Source organism: Hippoglossus hippoglossus, chromosome 15 (assembly GCF_009819705.1).
Source record: "Hippoglossus hippoglossus isolate fHipHip1 chromosome 15, fHipHip1.pri, whole genome shotgun sequence".
Taxonomy (NCBI): domain Eukaryota; kingdom Metazoa; phylum Chordata; class Actinopteri; order Pleuronectiformes; family Pleuronectidae; genus Hippoglossus; species Hippoglossus hippoglossus.
In genome coordinates this window covers 14,246,423-14,267,433 of record NC_047165.1, presented here as the reverse complement: position 1 = coordinate 14,267,433, position 21,011 = coordinate 14,246,423, and the positions used below count along the sequence as shown (strand labels likewise).

At 39.8% G+C, this 21,011-nt stretch overlaps 2 protein-coding genes across 3 annotated transcripts in view; one reads left to right on the top strand and one right to left on the bottom strand.

Moving 5' to 3' along the window:
• Positions 1 to 3,363, bottom strand: part of psme4a (proteasome activator subunit 4a) — a 28,259-nt gene extending 24,896 nt beyond the window's left edge. Inside the window, exons 1-3 of one of the 2 annotated variants that reach the window (XM_034608393.1) lie at positions 2,606 to 3,363; positions 1,382 to 1,522; positions 842 to 958 (exon numbers count right to left, since the gene is read on the bottom strand). In XM_034608393.1, coding sequence (XP_034464284.1) covers positions 842 to 958; positions 1,382 to 1,522; positions 2,606 to 2,802 — 455 coding nt within the window. In that variant the 5' untranslated portion in view covers positions 2,803 to 3,363. The remainder of the gene's footprint in view (positions 1 to 841; positions 959 to 1,381; positions 1,523 to 2,605) is intronic. The other variant, XM_034608392.1, reaches the window with a different exon arrangement.
• A 1,650-nt stretch (positions 3,364 to 5,013) lies between these two features.
• Positions 5,014 to 21,011, top strand: part of wdr27 (WD repeat domain 27) — a 36,335-nt gene continuing 20,337 nt past the window's right edge. The window contains exons 1-19 of the mRNA XM_034609412.1: positions 5,014 to 5,434; positions 5,883 to 6,024; positions 6,340 to 6,464; positions 6,687 to 6,800; positions 6,947 to 6,998; positions 7,294 to 7,364; positions 7,550 to 7,664; positions 7,780 to 7,882; positions 9,496 to 9,587; positions 10,000 to 10,064; positions 10,638 to 10,750; positions 11,728 to 11,801; positions 15,687 to 15,756; positions 16,303 to 16,371; positions 16,456 to 16,559; positions 17,146 to 17,235; positions 17,854 to 17,975; positions 19,694 to 19,827; positions 20,566 to 20,663. Of these exons, the coding sequence (XP_034465303.1) occupies positions 5,294 to 5,434; positions 5,883 to 6,024; positions 6,340 to 6,464; positions 6,687 to 6,800; positions 6,947 to 6,998; positions 7,294 to 7,364; positions 7,550 to 7,664; positions 7,780 to 7,882; positions 9,496 to 9,587; positions 10,000 to 10,064; positions 10,638 to 10,750; positions 11,728 to 11,801; positions 15,687 to 15,756; positions 16,303 to 16,371; positions 16,456 to 16,559; positions 17,146 to 17,235; positions 17,854 to 17,975; positions 19,694 to 19,827; positions 20,566 to 20,663 (1,894 nt within the window). The 5' untranslated portion in view covers positions 5,014 to 5,293. The remainder of the gene's footprint in view (positions 5,435 to 5,882; positions 6,025 to 6,339; positions 6,465 to 6,686; positions 6,801 to 6,946; positions 6,999 to 7,293; positions 7,365 to 7,549; positions 7,665 to 7,779; positions 7,883 to 9,495; positions 9,588 to 9,999; positions 10,065 to 10,637; positions 10,751 to 11,727; positions 11,802 to 15,686; positions 15,757 to 16,302; positions 16,372 to 16,455; positions 16,560 to 17,145; positions 17,236 to 17,853; positions 17,976 to 19,693; positions 19,828 to 20,565; positions 20,664 to 21,011) is intronic.

Below are 21,011 nucleotides of genomic sequence, written 5' to 3'. Positions count from 1 at the left end.
ATATCCAAGGGTGTTGAAAAGACTGAACCAATATTGAAACCTCTGCTAAGTGTAAAGGTCACAGCAAACATTGTACCTTCTTAAAACCACAGTTTTGAAGGGTGTGTGGCAGAAAACACATTCCACTTCTCCAACCACCTGCCCACTTTTGTCAAAGCGATCAGATTCCATTCATTCTAAAGAAACCCTGAAGAGTAACGTATAAGAACTGACTTGAACATTTTTTAACCTTGATTTATAAATGTGACTGAAATATTCTGTTAACAGTTCATTAAAGTAAAGTAAAACAAGTTATAATTTGAATGAAAAGACAGCTAATCCAGATTCAAATGGAAGGGCCTTTGTGTGTTACACTTGATCTGGACCTTTGGGAAAAGCTCAGCAATGTACAGGTCAATATAGTGAGCACAACAAAGTATTGATCCATTGATCAATATCAAATTGAAATATGTTTTAAGTACAGCAATGTACAGGGAAGTACAGCAATACCAAAATGTTTGGTCTGGTTACTACAATATCTTTCCTCTAATTAATTTCACTATCTATATAGAAGTTGAATTGCAGGGGCAAAAAAATAAGATGTGAACATATTTAATAAGACCTTAATGGCTACTGAAAGGGGTAAGCATAGGAAAAATAAATTAAAACATCTATATTTCCAAATGTTGCTACTAAATGTTATTTGATCTACCACAAAAATCTGAATATTTCTACAATTCAAAACGTAGAGAAAACACACTCATTCCTGAAAATATCAAAAGCCTTTCCTAATTTCTATTTTAAGTGTAAATTGAAAACGTATATTGATAGAAAACAGCAACAACAACGAACAGAGGCATACTTGGGGAACCAGTTGAGGCCCAGATGCTCTGTTTTCGAGAAAAGAATCCGGTCGTGGAGCTCGTACAGTGGTCTCCATGGCAGCTCAAGGTCCTCCCTTGACAGCAGTTCCCTTTTCCTGTTGGTTGAAATTGAATTTACATAAAGATCATGGCTCATACAACTTAACACAATGTAAAAGATGCAGATCTCAACATATAGTCTGTGGTGGGTTTTCAGGATTTGTTTTAAAACCATGTACCTTGAATCTTGAGGAAACAATGCCCACTAAATAATATATTTTACTGTGAAATTTAAATTATGAATAAGTTACATGTGTAACTAACAAGTTTAAAGTTTAAACTAACAATTTCTTAGCACTTAAATGGCCCTTACTTATAGCACTTTGTAGTTTGGCTTTCTTGATTCTTGTTGTTCTGGGTTTGTACCCTCATGGTTGAACGCACTTATTGTAAGTTGCTTTGGATAAAAGCGTCAGCTAAATGAAATATAATGTAATGTGTACAAGGTGTTGGGTTAAACAGATGGGGCCCATTCTTACTTGAGGAGGTTGATAAGAAGCCGAGCAAGGCCCTGCATCATGCTGATCTCCAGTCCGGGGATCGTCACTAGCTCGTAGAGCAACTTGATAAACAGTACATGGTCTTCTTTGCTGAACTTCCGTCCATACAGCCTCATGTACCTAAATAAGAAATAAAGATTTAGGGATCATTGGTCCAGTTTAGACAGGTATAGTAAACAGTGAGAGCACCTGTGAGCCGCATGGACAACGCAAGCTCGAGGTGCTTATATTTTCTCGTGCAAAAGAAAGGGAATATTATAACTAACACTGACATCGAACAATAAAGAGTGAGCGCACAGGCTCATTTATTTTACACCAGTAAAGCTCTAAAAGCTTAATTGGGACCTTTCAAATTGCCCATTATAAAAGGTCTGTATTACTGTTCAAATGTCAAATTACCAGCGAAGAGAATCTGGGTCACCCCCACAGTAAACTTTCCATCTCTCTGAGCCGGCTATGACTCACTCTTGGACCGGCCAGTGTGCCAGCATTGGGGACTGAAACGGATTAAAGACAGCCCGGCAACAGAGTACAACAACATGAAACAGCACTCTGTCATATCCCACTGTCAATTTGAAGGTATTTCTACAGGTGGCATGTGACATGTTACTAAATAACTCAAGCAGGAATATAAAGGGTGTGAACTGTAATGCTGGGACTTGTTGTGTTAGGTAAGACTTGGTTAATCTGATTGTCAGTCAACTTTGTAACAGTGCATATCAGGAGCTCGGTGTGAATGGGAATCCTCTGAAACAACTCTTCATGCGTAACTGCTTTAAAACGTGTTTGTTTTTTATCTGGAGATATCAATCTAGATATCCGTTGGAGAGTTGTCAGCTGGCCAGAACACGAGGAGAGCAGCAATGTCAATGACCTGCTGCTGGTGTGCATCACACCGCCTGGGTCAAGTCGTGTGGTTAACAGTCTGTGGCCGCTATTACGAAACTGCCACCGTCCCGAATCAGACACACTGGGCTGTCTGTAGCCTCACAACAACACAATAAACTGCAGGGCAACACATGCTTTCACCACCGACGGATAGGATCAGAGCCAGTCATTCACCAGACTGAGTTCAAGCGTCAGCGTTGCCCAACACAGAACATGAGATAGACAGAGAGATGTTTGTATGACTGGGGGGATAATAATATTTTTTTTAAAAGATGCTAATGTCATGCTACCACGGCAGAGATTAGTGCTACTTACGTGGAAAGTTTCCTCGTCCAGAACAGCACCCCGGGCCATATCTCTCTGAGCAGAACCGCTCGGCTCAAGTTTCCCTTGATTTTGCTCAGAATCAAATTGGATTCCGCGTCGAGTCTGTCCGCGTACGGCAGAAGTTTGTTGTATACGATGTCTTTTTGAGGAGCGAACCCCAGCGTGTCCGACTCAGCCTTCTTCATGTTGCCAACCCCCAGCCGACTAGCCTCGCCGAGCTAGCGCAATACTCTCAACTGTTTGACTTCGCACAGAGCTCCCGGCGCAGGGTTGTTATGCTAACGTGACAGCTAATGTAGCCAGCTAGCGACTTCCGAGCTAACGGACGAACCGCGACAGTTGCTCTGGCCCGAGCACACACTCACACTCGCGTACACACACACACAAACAAACACACGCTAAGTTGGGAGATTCACAAGTTAGGTAACACGCTAGCTAGCCGCCTAGCTTAAGTTGAGTCAGCTTCTTTTGCCGGAAAACGCGAACATTACCGGCGTCATCTTTTCAGAAATGGCGAGACTGACGGAAAACACGGGTGTATCGGGAGAAAGCGTCGGCACTCGCACTCCTCTCTTTCGGCTAACGTTATCCTAACACTCCCCCCGTGATGATCCGCTAACGGGCTAGCTACAGTTAGCTCCCTACTACGAAATCACAGTCATATCCCAAGGACTGTCGACGTCGACTGATCCGTCCAACTACGGCAGAGCAGACTGCAGACGACACCCAGCTACCGGCCAGAACACACATACGTCACGTCCGGGTCCACTGGCATGTGTGTGTGCGTGTGTGTGCGTGTGTGTGCGTGTGCGTGTGCGTGTGCGCGTGCGTGCGTGCGTGTGTGTGTGTGTGTGTGTGTGTGTGTGTGTGTGGGGGGAACTCCAATCCCCAGCATGCCCCTCTCCATTCATGCTTTTTATAAATGTTTACCCTCTGGCCACTGAACAAGGAAGACCTGAAATCCACTTAGCACGTGTCCTCGGATGTCTTTCCCACTGCTGCTCGTCCAGGCCAAAAGAACAACCCGTTTATTACCGTGTGAAAACAACCCATGGGGAAATACAGATAGCAAGCATTTTTTAACAAGCATTAATTGAGCATATTCTGTGCAATATTTATTCTGTCTGTGCAATACAATGGTTCATGTAAATATTCTCACACACATGCACATATTTTTTACAGTTTTTACAATGTATATATTAGTTTTTATTACATTCTTATTCTTCCATATTTTGTTATATTCCTTACACTTAAGTATCGCATGTTACTGTTACTTCTTGTTTACGTACTGATGCCTATGTGTGACTCTTGCTGCTGTAATAATTAACAATTTAGTAGCACTTAAAATGGCACTTACTTATAGCACTTTGTAGTTTTGCATTTTTGAAGAAATTGTACTTTCTCTATTCTTGTTGTTCTGGGTTTGTACCCTCATGGTTGAATGCACTTATTGTAAGTCGCTTTGGATAAAAGCGTCAGCTAAATGAAATGTAATGTAATGTAATATTGCAAATTTCCCCATTGCGGGACTAATAAAGGATTTTCTTATCTTATCGTATCTTATCTTGACACTTCAACTTCCCGTGGCCAATAACGTAGAAACTGTACTTTGCACAATCCAGTCTCTAGTGTTCACTCAAAACATATTGCACAATCCCTCCCCCAGTGCTTATAGAATTTTATTTTCGATTCCTATTTCTATCTTTTTTTATATTTATACTTGCACAAACACACCACAGCAAATTCCTTGTATGTGTAAACCTGCTTGGCAATAAAACCCAATTCTGATCTCATCTTATCTCATCTTACAAAGGCAAATATATATGTGTCCAAAAATCACACTGGTGTTGCACTTCCAAGCGTCTCAGTCCACATATCACTTTTTTTCTCCAAAAAGTAAAACAAAATGCAGGTTTTAAATTCAATTATTTATGTTAAAGTGTTGATTTTAATTATTTTAGACACTGTATGTATGATGGTCTGTGGTTGCACATCCATGGTGATGAGAATCTAGTAGTTAACGGTAACCGGCCGCCATCTTGTGGTTAAAGTCACAGCTACAAGAAGCGAGAACATCATGCATGTGAGAGGAGCGAGGTCCCACTCTGACAGTATTTCCAAGTGCCACTGCAGGGAAACGCATTGTAGCCCACCAAAAAGCCCCCACGTGTCGCTCGCGTCAGATAATTGTACTGTTAATAGTTTTTAAAAGTAATAGATACTTTTATGACGCGCGATGTGAGAAAAAGCATTGTTCTAGAATCAGCACATATCTAAAACACGTTTTATTTTTGCATTGGAGCGAGACGTCTCTCTGTCATAGACGATCTAATGTAGCGGAAGCTGATGCCGGTGTCCTAGCAACCTGAAGCACCTGAAACTTCGGCGTAGAGAAAAGCTCCTCATGTCAGCAGCTAAACCGACACACTGCAGCTCTGACATAAATGTAACTGCTTTAAAGGAACTGATGCACAGACTGGAGTTAAGCCTCGTTTAACATGGAAGAGTAAGCGTCTAATTTGCTGGCGGCTTCACGCGACACTGCCTCCAAACAGTGGGGCATCAGAGGCAACTGCCATTAAACAGTTTGGATCAAAGACAGCTGCCTGAACATATCAGTGGCAGTTCCACGATTTGAGCGTACCCTTACTGGTGGTATGGTTTGTACAGAAGCTAATGATGCTGATCGAAAACCTCAGTTTGACTTGGGATGGCCTCAGGTCCCACCGGCAGCTCGCATGTTGTCACTGTTACTGTGGGATACCAGTGCGCAAAAAGGACATATTGGTTTACACTCATACAGACACTGAGCTCAAGGTTTGTCAATATTAACAGTTTGCATAAGTGGTTTTTAGTAAGGATGCTACTGATTAGCTAGCTCCACTACAGGTTGATCAAGAGTCAAACCACAAGTCACTTCTGTAAATTTAAAGGCTTATTATTCTATATGTGCTGGTTAGAGTATTCATTTCAAATGCTATATAGAGCTCAACTCAACATTTTAAATAGTTACACAAGTGGCCACAATCTTAAAATATATTTGTCATACTATACTTTATATCTTATTTGTATAGTTTTTTTCAAGGTTGGGAAAGTAAATATGTTAGTGTTGTATGTGTTTAATTGTAACCAGAGTTCTGTGTTGCCTCCAGCTTTGTTTGGTAGGATTTGTTGATACAAGGAGCCACAGACACGTAGGCACAGACGGCATGAATTTGTTCTCATGTATCGTGTGTTTTAGTGGAGTCTGGTTGTTTATCCGCAGCCCCTGCTGCTTACTGGGCACCATGGTGAGATAGGCGCCATGGCTTTTGGAAAAGGGAGCAGACCTGTTCTCCTCTGCTCTGCCTCTGCTGATTATATCATCGTCTGGGATGTGGAGCACTGCCAGAAGAGAGTGAAGGAGGGTAAGGGAATAGTTTGTCTGTTGTTTTCAACATTTGTTTAATTGGATGCTGTTTATATTATTCATATTAAACCATACAGGATGGGCCAAAAATCCTGTATTTGCCAAAATGCCAAATCCTCATCATCCTAATCCTCATTATGATGCCAGACTACTCTAATTCCCTTTTTAGTTGTGGAGCTATGATTACTTTCCTGAGTGAAAATATTAACAAGCCTGCCATCTAGTGAAATATTACCAGATAGGTTCCTCATGTCTATTATGGCCAAGAGGTTATTTTGCTTGTAAACATTGATTAGAATGGATTTGTTTGCAGGTAAAGTTGCAGCTGGAGTAGTAATCGGGACTTTACTGGGTGAAGTCGTCCATCTTTCCTTCTGTTTCTCTGATGAACGAGTGGCCGCATGTTCAGGGGCCACTGTGTATATCCTGAGCTCAAAGGTACGAGATGATGCACATTTCCACAGTTTCCCTTAGTGAACACTAACACTTGCTGGATACATTTGAGCTCTTGGCTCAGCTCAGTACTGTGTTTAATTTATATTACTCATATGGATTACATATATGTTACTTAAGTTCTGTACTTTTTTGTAGTTTACTGGGATTTTGTGATGTGTTATAATCCCTCAATTGTCATGACTTCATCTTGTTCTTCCTCACCAGAGAAATGAAGTTATTTCTACCTTGACTGGCCACCTGGGACCTTTAACATCTGCAGAGTTTTGTCCCTGGAATAAAGACATTCTCATCACCACATCAGAAGACCGCACTTTTAAAGTACTCACATATGATTCTTACACGATAGAGTAAAACGTTATCACACCTGTTTTAGTAATGATGATATCAATTTGTATATACAACAAATACCACATATTGCACACTGTAATTGAACTGTAATAATCATGAAGTACTTTTTGTTGTAGGTGTGGGATTTAAGAACTGAAGCTGTTTGCTACCAGTCTTTTGTGCTTTCAGGTAAGATATGACTTTTTTTTAACATGAGCATTGTACAATATGGCCTTAAACCCCTTATTACAGTAGAATCACAAGTAGTTGAGGAATTTAAAATTGGGATTTGCTATTGTACAGTGTAATTTAGCGTAGAGTATCCAAATGGAGCTGACATCTTTAAGCATTTTAAAACTTGTAAGATAGGCATACATTTTTTATATGGCAGGTTTTTTGTAATGACTACGGCCAATCCTCGCAGAATGATTGAAAATGTCATATCCTCCGTCAACTTAACTAAAAAAATCTGTCTACTCTACAGCCTCTCCTCTGCTCAGTGCATGCTTCGTAGAGGAGACCAGGCAGCTTATCACTGGTTCAACTGATGGACAGGTTAGTGACTGACACACACACTGACACACACTGACACACACACACACACACACACACACACACACACACACACACACACACACACACACACACACACACCATAACAGCTCAAAAATCACCACCAGAGACAGAAACACAAAAAGCTACAGTATACAATACGACAAACTTGTATCTGTTGGATTTAGGTTTGGAGCTTTTCCCTCAATGACGACCACAAGTGTCACCTGGTGACCAAAATGGATCTTCAGAAGATGGAAAAAAGACATCACACGCACCAAGAGACTGTGAGACATCAAGCAGGTGAAAGTCAGAGGGCGTAGTAGTAGAAATTCATAAAGCATACTCTATGCTTCTTTCTAGCTACCTGTACAATTTTACTTATTTTTGATGCTACTTTTTATACATTTTCTTCCAGGGGGTGCAGAGCAATCAGACGAAGATAACGTGGAAACTGCAAAACCAGTCATCAAAATGGCTTCGTGTGGTTCATTTACTGACACTGGTAATGAGCAGCAAAAGTAAGTAAACACTTTACATTTATGGTCAACTCAACAGTGACAGATGTGCTATTTAAAACATTTTCTCGATCCAAGAACCTGCTTTTTGTGGCTTCCTGATTTACTTTTGAGGGAGATTTTCTGCTTGTATGATTTCAGTACTTGGCTAGTAGTGACATACCAGATAAGCCATATTCTTATTATTATGGCTAAGAACTTACTTCATTCAATAATCACAGGAAATCATAAGTTCCAAAATATAGTTCATACAGTCAGCATAGGGCCCAGTCTCAGTCTCAAGGGCACAACATTCATCAATGGACCTTTTTTCTGGACCTAATCATGAGGAAGAACTGTTTTACTTCATTTCTGCTCAGGAATGTTTAAGTGGAAGACATGGAACTGTCAGTGCTGTGACCATGGTCTTGGCCTCCGTTCAGTTCTTATTTCCATAAGATAAAAACTGTATTGTGATTCAGGAAAATATTAGAAAAGCAAATTAAACAGTCGCCTCGACAGAAAACAACAAACAGCAGCACATTTCCTTCCATTAAAGCTCTAGAGATCTCATACTGTCACAAAAGTTCGGAAACAATTCTTGAACTAAAAAGCCACATAGTTATTGGCTAATTGCTGCACGTGTCCACACAGTCACAGAAAACCTTCACTCATCACAGGGAACTTTGCAGCCTCGTAGCATAAACAGTTTCAGGCTGTTAAAACACTTGATGTTATAACAGGAAGCAGGCACTTAAAAAAGTGACAGACGTAACTGTGTGTATTTTGTGAACCATCGGAATGAGACACACTTTCCTTCCTTATTTCTCTCCGCAAAGCACATGACGCCAGAGCATTATCTGTCATCATCATTATCATCATATTTACTCTCGACCAAAATGACTTTAGAATGAAATTCATCAACCGCATTATGTCAAGAACCACTGCTCAGGTGCATTATGGGAAACCTTACATACCTCCACGAGTTATCAGCTTCACACCCCACGGAATCAGCCTGTTTTCACTGTTTGCATGACATTTGCATGTACTCATTTGGCAGATGCTTTTATTCAAAGCAATCTACTACTGGGAGACAATGTTTGTCTCCCATCCACACACAATGTTAAAGAGTATCAGTGTGATAGTTTGGATATAATTCAATAATTAAAATGGTTCTGATGCTCACTGCAATGCAATGCAGTGAACACATAAAACTTGCCCATATAATGGCCATAGTTGTCACCATTTTTTTAAAAGAAGCACAAGCTCAGCATGATAGTCATGATTTACTAGAATGTAAAACTTGGCCATTCGGAAATATTCATCATATTCCCCACAACAGCGTAACCCCAGCATGTAGCTCGGTGCAGGAGGTGGATGAAAACCATCCATCAGACTCAAATTCCTCTCCTTTCTTCTCTGTGTGGTTACAGTTTCCATCTTGCAGGGTGTGCATAGTTTAGTCTACATGAAGTCAATGGAAACTTAAATAAAAACCCTTTAGTCCTATGGTGCGCATACCTTACCACTTTCATTTCCAGCTTCATTGTGTTTCCCCAGTATGATGTGAAAAAATCCTTTTAGGGGAAATCCATAAACAAAGTTCTTACCTTATGTTTCTGTGTGGGGCCCTGCAGGGACAACAGCTGTTTGTGCATTGGAAGCTCTGATGGCCTTTATGTGGTAGACCTGGCTACTTCAGAACTCCTAACAGTGCTGTATTTCAAAGGTAGGCAGGTAGTACTGTGACATGTATCTTTGCATCAAGTATTTCTGCTAATTTAGCGCACCATCACTTTTACGGAAATCCTCTCAACATTTCAAAAGAAAAACTTTTATGAGATTCTTGTTTCGGAGGCATAACTTCCACTCTCTAATTTTGGTACCGAAATATTTCAAAGTTGTTTATGTTACCTTCTTGTACGGTTCTTGTAGTCGTTCAGGTAAATAAGGTGATAACTTTTATAAGCTTTACCGAGATATGATCGAAATATTTATGTCTTGCAATGATATGTACATAATGACAGCTCACATTAAATTTCCTAATGATATTTGATGTCAGTTTTTTGCACAATGTGCTAAACTTGATATGAATGCAGTATTGTATTTGAATGCAGCCAAACTGATGTTCATTCTTCTAGATGACCCCAACCTGAGCATCGAGCTGGCGAGGTCGTGGTCAATCTCCCCAGGACGGAATAACTCTGTGAGTCATTCTAATTACATCTTAATAAACCAGATGAAGACATTTATACTAACCTCTATCATTACACTGGTCCATGTCTTGTGTTGTAATTCCCAGTAAATCCCTTCAATTTATGATGATACATGTAAATGTAACATAGAAATGACTACTGAATTTATTTTAAAAAAAAGATGTATCCCAACAGACTGAATAACAGTCCCTATTTAGTAACTGGATGTATGTGGAATTTTTAGTTTTATTACTCATTCATTATTTTGCCCTCCTTAAGGTGCTCCTGTGCTTAAACTTTGGCATTTTCCCAACACTTCAATTTAGCTTTTAATGTTTTCACAACCCAAATAAAGACATCTTTACAAGTTTCGACTGTGGTTTGCTTCCTGAAGGAAATTGATGTATTTCTGTTCCTACACAGAAGCGATTACATGTTTTAGTGCATTGTAAAACCCTGACTTAGTGTTATCCTTATTCTTCCTTATTGGTCGTAAACAGTATTTTACAGTGTTTTTCTTTTGAAAAAGAATTTATACAATTGTTTTTCTATATTAATCCATTGTGGAATTACTTGTCCCACAGATGGTGTTCTTAGTGACCTCTCTGTTTACTCCAAGTGTGGCGCTGTTGGAGTTGAATCTTTGTGACCTGGAGATGATCGGGGCTCGCGGTGAAGGCTTGTCAGTGTTCCCGAGGTAAACCTGGAATTTAAAGGCAACTATCTGTGGATGCTACAGTATGGTGACCCTGAAAGTAAAGACTGTCAATTACAATTTGGGTTTGCTTTCTTCAATATAAAGACTAAAATACCAAATTAGCTCCACTGGTAAAGAATTCAGTATCTTGCTCAAGAATCCTTTGGCCTAACCTTGTATACAAATGGGCTTCTAAAAATAGTCATATGCTGTAGCTCAGCTATTTGTACTGCAAATAGTAATCTGTTATTCTTATATTTGTTTACTCTGTGGCAATATTATAGTCCACAAAAGACACACATAAGAGAAAACAACTGCTTCTCTGTAGCTCACATAATCATTTGTTTCCAGCCTGGAACTGCTCTGCTCGCTGAACAATTTGACATATAAACATTTTTTTTTACATGTGTAATCTTTTAAATCCACGTGAGATTTAATAAAGCTGTCCGTGCCGGATGCACTCCTTAATCTAGAAAATCATACTTATTGCTCTCACAATAACAACATTATATAAATGCCAACATTTCTGCTCTGGGGGAAGGAATGAAATTCGTCAATCAATTCAATCTCCGTAAATGATTATTTAGCAAAAATCCAGCAGCACCAATAAACGTTTTGTGTGTTTCTGCTTTAACATATTTGTCATTCAGGAGCTGAAGCTTGTTAACATTTTGCAGTTAGAGAATTGATTTACCTCACTCTCAGACATTGGTCACCTGAATTCACCAGCAGCAGTAGGATAAACGAGAGTGGCCTGTTTTTCACTTGGCCTCTTGCCTGTGTCTCCCTCTGACTCGGACGTTTCCATATTAACTCGGCCTATTACAGCCATTCCCGCCATCTGGTTTTTCATGAGTCAACAATATCACGGTACTGAGAATTAGACGGACTAATAATCCATAACGGTGGAAAAAATGCTTCGCTCCTTCATTTCCAGTAACTCTTTCCCCCCTGTTTCACCCCTCCCTTGTTTTCAGCTCTCCGCCGCTGCCTGAGTCTCCTCTGAACGCTCAGTTTAAGAAGAAGGAACCCAGTCTTCCTAAAAAGAAAGGTCAGCAACCCTCTTGTCCTCGCAGCACACACTTACCTCTCGCTTACACTAATGCACGTACAATAAAAAGGGGAGCTGCTGACAGTGGGTTTAAAACTATGACCCATTTTGGAGTCCACTCCATGACTGGCCCATTGTCTGTTTTTCTGTGCCGCAGATAATTTCCTTTTTAATTAGCATTCATTGTAGGTTTATAGGAAGTCTCTTTGCCTATTACAAGAGCTTCTGAGAACCTCCTCATTATCTGTAAATACAGAGCATTGTATTGCAGTGTGTCGACATTCATACTTAGATTGCTTCTAGTTTTTATTTGCCACGTAGGCAGGTACTCGGAATTATAATAGAACAACCTTTTTGTAAAATCACCAATTAGTTCAGTTTGTTGCAAGGTTGCTCCTTGCAGTAGTGGATTCCTGCGTAAAGTGAGACTATTTGCGGTTCCTCTGTGTATCATTAGGATCTGGCAGCTTTGAAACTATTCTGCTGGAGACGTATTCTATACCGAGGTTAACATGTTGCTCTCACAGAGTTCGTTCTGAGAAAGCCAGCGTTAAAGCTGGATTCCCCACAGCTGGAGGGAAGGGGGCCTGCCAGAGCCTCAATATGTAGGAGATCTTCACAGGAGTCTAGGAGTGCTGCGTGACTGAAATGTCGGACCAAGTACCACAAACATCTACAGACCGCTGGTACTCGCCATGCTGCCCTCACACATGCCCTTGTGTAGTCTTAAGGATATCTGCAGAATTATACACAAATTACACCATAAACCTCTGTGACTCCTGGAAAGGAAAATGTTCTTCCATTGTTAGTCCGACACAGGTCTGAAGGAGCTTTGTGAAAAGAGTTGTGAGTGCAGATAAGATATCTGTTGTCGTGTCACAACATATATTATGAAAAGTGAAGCAGGACTGCTGGCTTATCAAAATGATGATAATCAGGTGCTGTTACTTTTTGAAGGATGTCCCCAGTCTGACGTGTGATGCCTGAATCTTGTTGCATAGCTGGATGAAGTTGTTGGACGGGCTGTCAGGGGACCACTAAAGCAGCAATTAGTCTTGGATGCTTGGTTGCATCTTCATCTTTTTCAGAGCTCCTTTGCTAGTTTTGGGGAGAGTGAGATGAGATGGGGAAGTGTTGACGTTTAGATTTTTCCATGTCAGTGTAAGGCGGTAATATATGTGTTCTGAGTTTGTCAGGCCACAGAGAAATTTGTTAATAACCACCCAACCAAAACAGCACCCACAATCTGCCATTACACACAAGCATACAATTATGAGAACAGATAATTAACACTCATGGGGGGGGGGGGGGGGGGGGGGGGCAAACTCTAGGCTGTAACCTGCAATTAACCCATAGAACCACTGTTGTTAATACACTCTGCTCTAGGGATCATGCTAAGTATGACTCCAGTGCATTATTAGACGTGATTAAATCCTGAACACTAAAATGATGGCAAGCAAATTTCTTAGCTTCCTTTATACAGATTTTAAATGAAAAGGTAATGTGTTTCATGCTTTTAACTGTTGTTCTATTAGTCACTGCTTTATAGCAACTACAGTACCTTTTTGTTAAGTTCAACTAGTCAACTCTCCAGCTTGCCAGTATATTCTACACGTGCTCTTTGATTTCTGCTGTCTGTCCTCAGTAACCATACCTTTTTACTTCTTGCTCCTCCTCTTACTGTGTGCCCCACTTTACACAGGTCAGTAAGTCAATAACTCCCACCAGACACTCTGGTTACTCTCAGAATAATACCTTAGTGTTATATATACTTGCTATGGTTTGTACATTTTTAAAAGCTTGAATTATTTGGTCTTTTTCTTGGACCACATTCCGTCAGCTGACTCAGAGGGAGGTCTCAGTTTCGCCGTCTCCCCGTCTCTAGGACAAGTTAGTGGTTTATTTCAGCATAAACTCCTGAGCCTTTTCCCTTCTAACACAGGCAGCCCAAGCTATAAAAAACGAATCACTGTCACCTCTTAAAATTACATAATCTAAAGTAGTGATAGATTTTTTTACGAGTTGTCAGTACAAACAGCCAAATAACCACTCATGGTTTTTAGACACAGACCTTAACACAGCATGAAGGCTCATCGACTGCAGACAAAAACGTGTTGTCACCACAACTATTCGCTGTTGCATCAGACGCTTCACATCCTATCCTGTGTGAAGCTGAATTAAAGAATTTCTATATTATGAGACCTTATTTTGCCATAATGGCTATGGCAGCCTATGCTAAGTCTCACATAATGAGTGCTGTTAAAAGGAGCGCTCAGCAAACTGCCGTGATCTTATGCAGATGTGACCCGACGTGGAGATTTGTTGGAAACTCTCACTTTGTTTCAAAATAGCATCTCAAGTAAAGTCAGCACAAATGATGAGGTTTTTACTGCCCCATAAAACTAAATGACCATTATATATCAAGAGGGGGTCAATAGGGTTGTTAAGTAACGTCAAGTGATTGCATCGCCAGGTAATTTGTATTCCTGGCCTCAAATGCTTAGTTTCGTACATATAATCTGTTCTGGATCAAAAGCTACTTCCAGCACCTATTACCTCGCACACGAAACAATGGACGAGGGTGCAACATGTGAGCAACCCGGTGACACGAGAGGTCTCGATCTCTTTGGATTTAAAACTGTAGTCTGTGCTGATTGATATAATACAAAGTACCACTTTGACCCGAGTTAAGGTTCACAAAACCTTCTACATTTGCTCTGGAAACACCTGGTACCATGAAGGATTCTTTCATGAAATAGCAAATTAAGTTGAACTGAGGAAGACGAGAAGAATATTTCTGATATCAAAGCAACAACTCATAAATAGTATTAACAGTGCTGAGCTTCACAGACAAAATGTGCCTGTGAAGCTCAAAATCCAAGAAAACTGGGAACAGACTGATTGTTCTGAGATTTTACAAAAAAACATGATTCAAGCCAAAACCAGAGAATATTGGTGCCGCTCATCAAAGTTTAAAAAGTCTCTCAAATAAGAGTAGTTTGACCAGATCCAGATGTGTTTTCTTTTTTACTTTACTAATGGGTTCGCTTGTATTGGATTTCATTCTTGTGTTTGGACCATGCTGACAATGAGTTTATGTATTTAATACTGAAACACATGATTCACACCCAGGTGAACCTGTTCAGCTATTAACATTAAAACTGAAAACATGTGGTTTGTGTGTTGCTGACTTTTACCGCAAAATGCTGCTGTTTATGTGTTGATGTAAAGATATTAACCATAGGTTCACTTAACGAATAGTAACTTCAAATGCCACCTGTCATTCTAACATTCACACAGTTAACTTGTCCATGTTTAGTTGTAGTTTATAGTTTTGTTTGTCATTTATTTATTGGTGTAATTGATTAATCACATTTTCACAGGTCAATCTCTGCCATACATGATAAACTAGTGTTGACTTGGAGTAAAGCCTGAGAACCAAAGCAGTATATTTTTCTCTGATGCAATTGAAGTCTTAAATTGCCACTCGTGTTTGACAGGAGAGCAGCTTTTGGAAAGCCTCACACGTTTTAATGGCTGTGGAAAGAGTGAGCTCATTGTAATATAGTAAAGGCACTGACAGTGAACAGGGAGCAGAACGAAGCATCCCACAGTTTGGGGCTGATGCACCTAATCCCCACAGCACAGACTGGTCACTCAATAGTATTGGATCTTCTTTTCCTATTGTATAATTTATGAAATGCCCACTACTGTATAATGACTAGTTCCATCCTAATTATGATGATGATGATGCACATTGACTGATATTGTGTAACTAAAGTTCTGTCTCCTATGTTTTATCTTTCTTTGTCATTTATACTCGTGTACTTTGTGGTGGTCTGTCTGTCTGTCTGTCTTATTGACCATCTTATTGTTTTCACAAAGGAGGAACAAAGGAGCAGCCTCTGGTTTTCCACACAAAAGTGAAGTCGTCTGGATACACCACTACCCCACGGTCAGTTATTAACTTGTTTCTTCAAAGAAAATCGAATTACCGTTAATTGATTTGACTCAAATTGAATGAGGGTTCAAAGTAATTTGTAAAAGGATGAATTGAACTTTGTTTTCCTTTTTCATTTATTAAGGTAGTACTTGTTGATTGTGTTGACTTGATAACCATCAACTACTTAACTGCTGTCACCCATAAGGCCTTTCAGCTGATTCAGCCACACTGAGCAAGAGCTTTTTGAGACACAATCTTTGCAGTCAGATTCCTCAACTACACACCTACACACCTACACACACACACACACACACACACACACACACACACACACACACACACACACACACACACACACACACACACACACACACACACACACACACACACACACACACACACACACAGCAAACCCTCCACACCTGTCTAGTATTCACCCCATAAGCTGACCATTTGGCTTGTTCCTTAATGCAACAATCCAAATTCAAAATCAAATAAACTGATAAATGAAACATCACATGAAGATGATTATAATTTTTTTTTGTAAATGCTTTTCAGAAGGAATATGTTCTCACCTAAAACAAATACTCCGAAGAATCCGTCCTCTAATAAGGCTAAAAAAAATACGTAAGTTCTCCATCATTTAAAATACAATACTGAGAATTCTAAAAAAAAAAATATTTAAACACTAAATGTTTTTTTGTCATTTAGAGGTTTACTTCTCAGAGATTATCCAGCAGACAAGGCAGCACCTACGATTCCACACAGTCATCTCAGCGTTACTGACAAACCAGTCAACTGCCTCCACTATTCAGGTGAGACAATGTTGATGCTGCCACACCTTCCACATGTACTACATGATATAATGATATATTAAAATAAGTGGGCATTTCCCTCTCTCTCAAATATTTCTAATCAAAGGAAAGTAAAGATAAATCAGACTCTCAGGGCAAAGTAGTAGTAAAAAGAAGTATGAGTAGTCAGTGACATTAGTTTGAGTAACTGATATTTAACAGAGCACATGTAGATTGTTCAAAACCCTAATACAGATGACCTGATGGATAATCTTTGTAAAGTCTGAACTACTTCCAGGATACTATAACATGGAAGCATTTTAGATTTATTTTTATTACTATAAATTTACAATATTTAGCCGCAGGGGTAGCTTCAAGTATTTCTTAGAAAACAGTTATATCCTGCACAGGTAAAAGTCATTTATAAGCTATGATTGACAATAAATGTTCCATCAAAATCACATTTTAATTTAGGATTAAAGTTCTTGTTTCATGCAAAGCACTTCTCTTACCGGTTATGTTTAGAAATTGCATTTTTTATTTTTGGTGTTATGATATATAAGCTATTTATAGAAATGTCCTAATAAAACAGTTATGTTTCTCCTAGGTGACGGAAAACAGATCCTGTGTGGTCTTGGCGACAGCTCAGTGTTACTCTACAAGTCATCCCTTACCGGCGATCCAGCTGTCTACACAGGTGCATGAAGCCAACACCAGGGTCCACACCTTACAAACCTCAGGCGTACACAGTTTATACCCGAGTCACCTCAGTGTTTCTGCCAGCTGCGAGGTTATGATTCCAGACTCCAGAAAAATCAAAATATTGAATTACTCAGCTTATCACTATCAAAACTGTAGATAGAGAGTTTTCATTTCACATGTGTAGTTTGATTATATTCCAAAGCCAGAATTGGATATCTTTGTTTTTGTGTGCCAGTAGATCCAAGGTGATGGTGGAAAATAAATATTTTTAAAAAGGGTACAATGTCTTCCAAGACCAACAAGGGTGGAACTGATCACAATTTTAGGCACTATCTAATTCATCGTTGCCCCAACAGACACTGATAAACCCCGGTAAACCCTGATATCCAATCATAACATCGAGCATCTGTTTGAAACTTGAAGGCTTGAGTGCAGCAGAAACACAGCCTCCACAAGGGGGCGGCAGAGATAGAAGGACAGAAGTTGAGGTGACCAGTGGGTCATTGTGGTCCTCTTCTCTTCAGACTGCCTGACTCTGAGCAGTACCGTAAAAGTCAATGATGAAGTCACTCACTGTTTCTCCAAGTTAAAAACCCTGTGTCTCTGCATGCAGGCCATGATAAACCAGTGAGCAGCGTCAGCTGGAGCCTCAGCAGACAGTGCTGGTTGAGTGCGTCAGAGGACCGGTCACTTCGAATCTGGGCCAATGGCAGCAAAGAACCTGCTATTATCATGGTAAAAGCATTCACTTACTCAAACTTGAACAGGTATATATTGTTTTGTTTATGGACTACATTTACTCTCTATCACCCTAAGCTTAACAATCACTATTACAGGTTTTACCTTGAGCCTTAATCCAACTTTCACTTACTTCTTATTCTAAGCCCCAAATCCAAACCATAAAAACAGTGAAATGAGGACCAGTCAGAGTGACCTCATATTGTAAAAATGTCCTCCCTCTGAAGGTCTAAATACTCATATTGGTTCAGAAGTAAAACAAAATAACTACAGACACATGCCGAATGCAATTTTCACTCTCACCTTTGTCTTCAAAGACAGCTGTGATTGCTGGAAGGTTTTTTTTTCCTCCTGTAATTGCAGTTCTGTAAATGAGGCAATTATTCCATATATGTCAGTAAAACTGCGGTTGCTACTGTATCTTCAGCGTTTGGCTTCCAAAGTAAAATATCTTTGGTTTATGTTCTGTGATTTGTATACTCTACTAAAAGATTGAGGGTGAAGGAGAGGCTGCAGCCTATGATTAAACATTTAATCACATGGTGGTGTAGTGCAGGTAAGAGATATGAACTCACTGGTGCGCCTCTATAATTGAGACTCTCAATGACATTTGATAAAAAGCTTGCTCAGCTCACTTTTTCTTTTCTCTAATAGAAATATCTTCACGGAATTAAAAAACAGGAAAAGCCAAATTATTAGAGGTGATAGATGGTGTGTTTCTTGGCTAGAACATAGTGACTTTGTCATTCGAAGCATCTGTGGACTCGAAGCATCCAAAAGTGTGATTATACGCAGACCCTCCTCACTTGACTTCAGTATTACATTTAATAGGACAGTCAGAAATGTGTCAACAAGTGAAAACAATGGTTTGTCCTATAAAATCTGGGGTGTCCCAGTTGCTGATGCTAACCATCACACTCAGCGAGATTGTTTGGAGCTTCGCCGGGCCTGCAGCTCTTTGACTGCTTGGTGTTCTTGTGAAACAACCTGGCAACAAGTGCAAAGTCTTTTCAGGGACAAGAGTTCTGCCGAGTCCCCCCAAACTCCAAAAAGAAAAAAAACTAAACCACATTGTAGTGCAGTGGTGTAATTTCTTATGATTGGTAGTCTTCAGATGTCAGATGGTTGGTGGAGTGGTATAACGCCAAACCTGGACAGAGTGAAGTATCTGTTGTCAAATATCTGACAGGACAACCCATCTGCTTGCTTTACCGTGACAGACTCTAATTATGCCCTGTGGGGGTGAAGAAGAACCACCATGCACTGTGTATTTTCTTTTCCTCTTCTGTGTGAACTCAACTGTGAATAGACAAAAAGTTGCCTGTTGTGAAATAGAGTCGTGAATATCTGAATGGAGCAAACGTTCAAAATCAAATTAAATAACGCTTACAAGTTAAGGTTTTAGGAGACGGCACAGACAGCAGTGTGTGCAGAATGTTACTCTACAACTGAGACTGTTGCTTGTATCTATTAAAAACTATAGGGTGCTCACTAATACAGCTTTGTATTGCTTATTGCGTCAAGCAATATGGAGTTAGATGGGAAACAAAGAAATCTACTTTTTTGAGGTTTTGGTTTTTTACAGCATCAGTTATATTCCCAGTTATTGAAAAAAAGTAAAAATATAAGAGCTACACACTAATAAAATATATTCTTATTAATTATCCTTCTTATTAAATTAAATTAGCTTTCAAATTGTGTCTTCTCTCTTTCAGGGTAACAACTCAATCTCCAAGCCCATACGAGGTGCTCAGTTTTACTACCTCGACAAATTCCTGCTTTTTGCATCAGGACCCTCTCTGTACCTGCACCTGTATGATGTGGACACCACGCACGACAACATCAAGAGGTAATTACAAGTGATTTCTGCATATACGGAACAGTTGAGCATATAAAGTTAATAATGGTGCATAAGATAGCTTTGGATTGCAAATCTTTTTTTACAGATGCAAGTAAATATAATATTAAATATAATATTACTCTTTCAGTTCAATCATCCACACCAGTGGCAGATGTGGCTAAAGGCATTGTGTCTTTAGATTGTCCGTCCATACATCCCATTCTTCAAATTAGGCAAAATCATTCACTGTGACTCAAGAATGAACTGATAAGAATGTGGAGGTCAATGCTCAAGATCCATGTGACCTCAAACCACTGGTTTTCAGCAATAACTCAAGCAAGCGTATGTTAATAATGATGACATACACTTAATACCTTTTATTAAATTCCTTGAATTCTTCACTGCATATGTCATTTGAGTCTAGACAGAGGCGGATGTAAACTGCAGCTCGACTGGTTGGCAGAGACATACAGTAGCAGGGTGGTAATACAGATTGCTTTCTGATTTAAGACTCCTTTATTGGTTATTTGATATCAGCTTGATAAAGGTTTTTTCCTCTTCTTTAGTAATTCGTGCGAAGAGTGTTATGAATGGGAAACACTTGAAATGTCATCAGTCAGTAAAAAGAGCAGTGCCCTCCTACTTCTCTCCTTCAGTCACTCTGCTCAGACAATTATCTAGAGTGATTGGTGTGTGGAGAGATCTTTTTAAAAATTCAGATTCTTTGTTTTTATCTTTTTCTTCTAGATATCAGCAGCGGAGTTCCGTCAAATTGGCCAAGTGCTTTACAACGACATCATCCACAGACATCACAGCCTTGTCTGCAGTCAATGATTTCCTCTCTTGTATCCTTTTTGCTTGTTGTTGTTGTTGTTGTTGTTGGTGTCTGGATTGCGTTGATGCTGCGGAGTGCAGAGTGAACCTATGCCTTCTGTAGTTTTACTTGAAGCATCTGGTTGGACCACTTCCACGTCGACCACAGCAATCTGTCTGTGCTTCATAAAGTCTTTACATGTTGCCTCGGGCCTTCCACTGCTGATTTTTACCTGCAAATCATTTAGCCGTCTTTAATTTTTCAGGAATGTCTACATTCCTGCCCCTTGTTAGGGTTTACAATGTATTTATCTTCCAATAAATCCGCTGAATTGGGCTTCGTTTGGATGAGTGAGATCCTGTCGGGAATTACTTTGCTG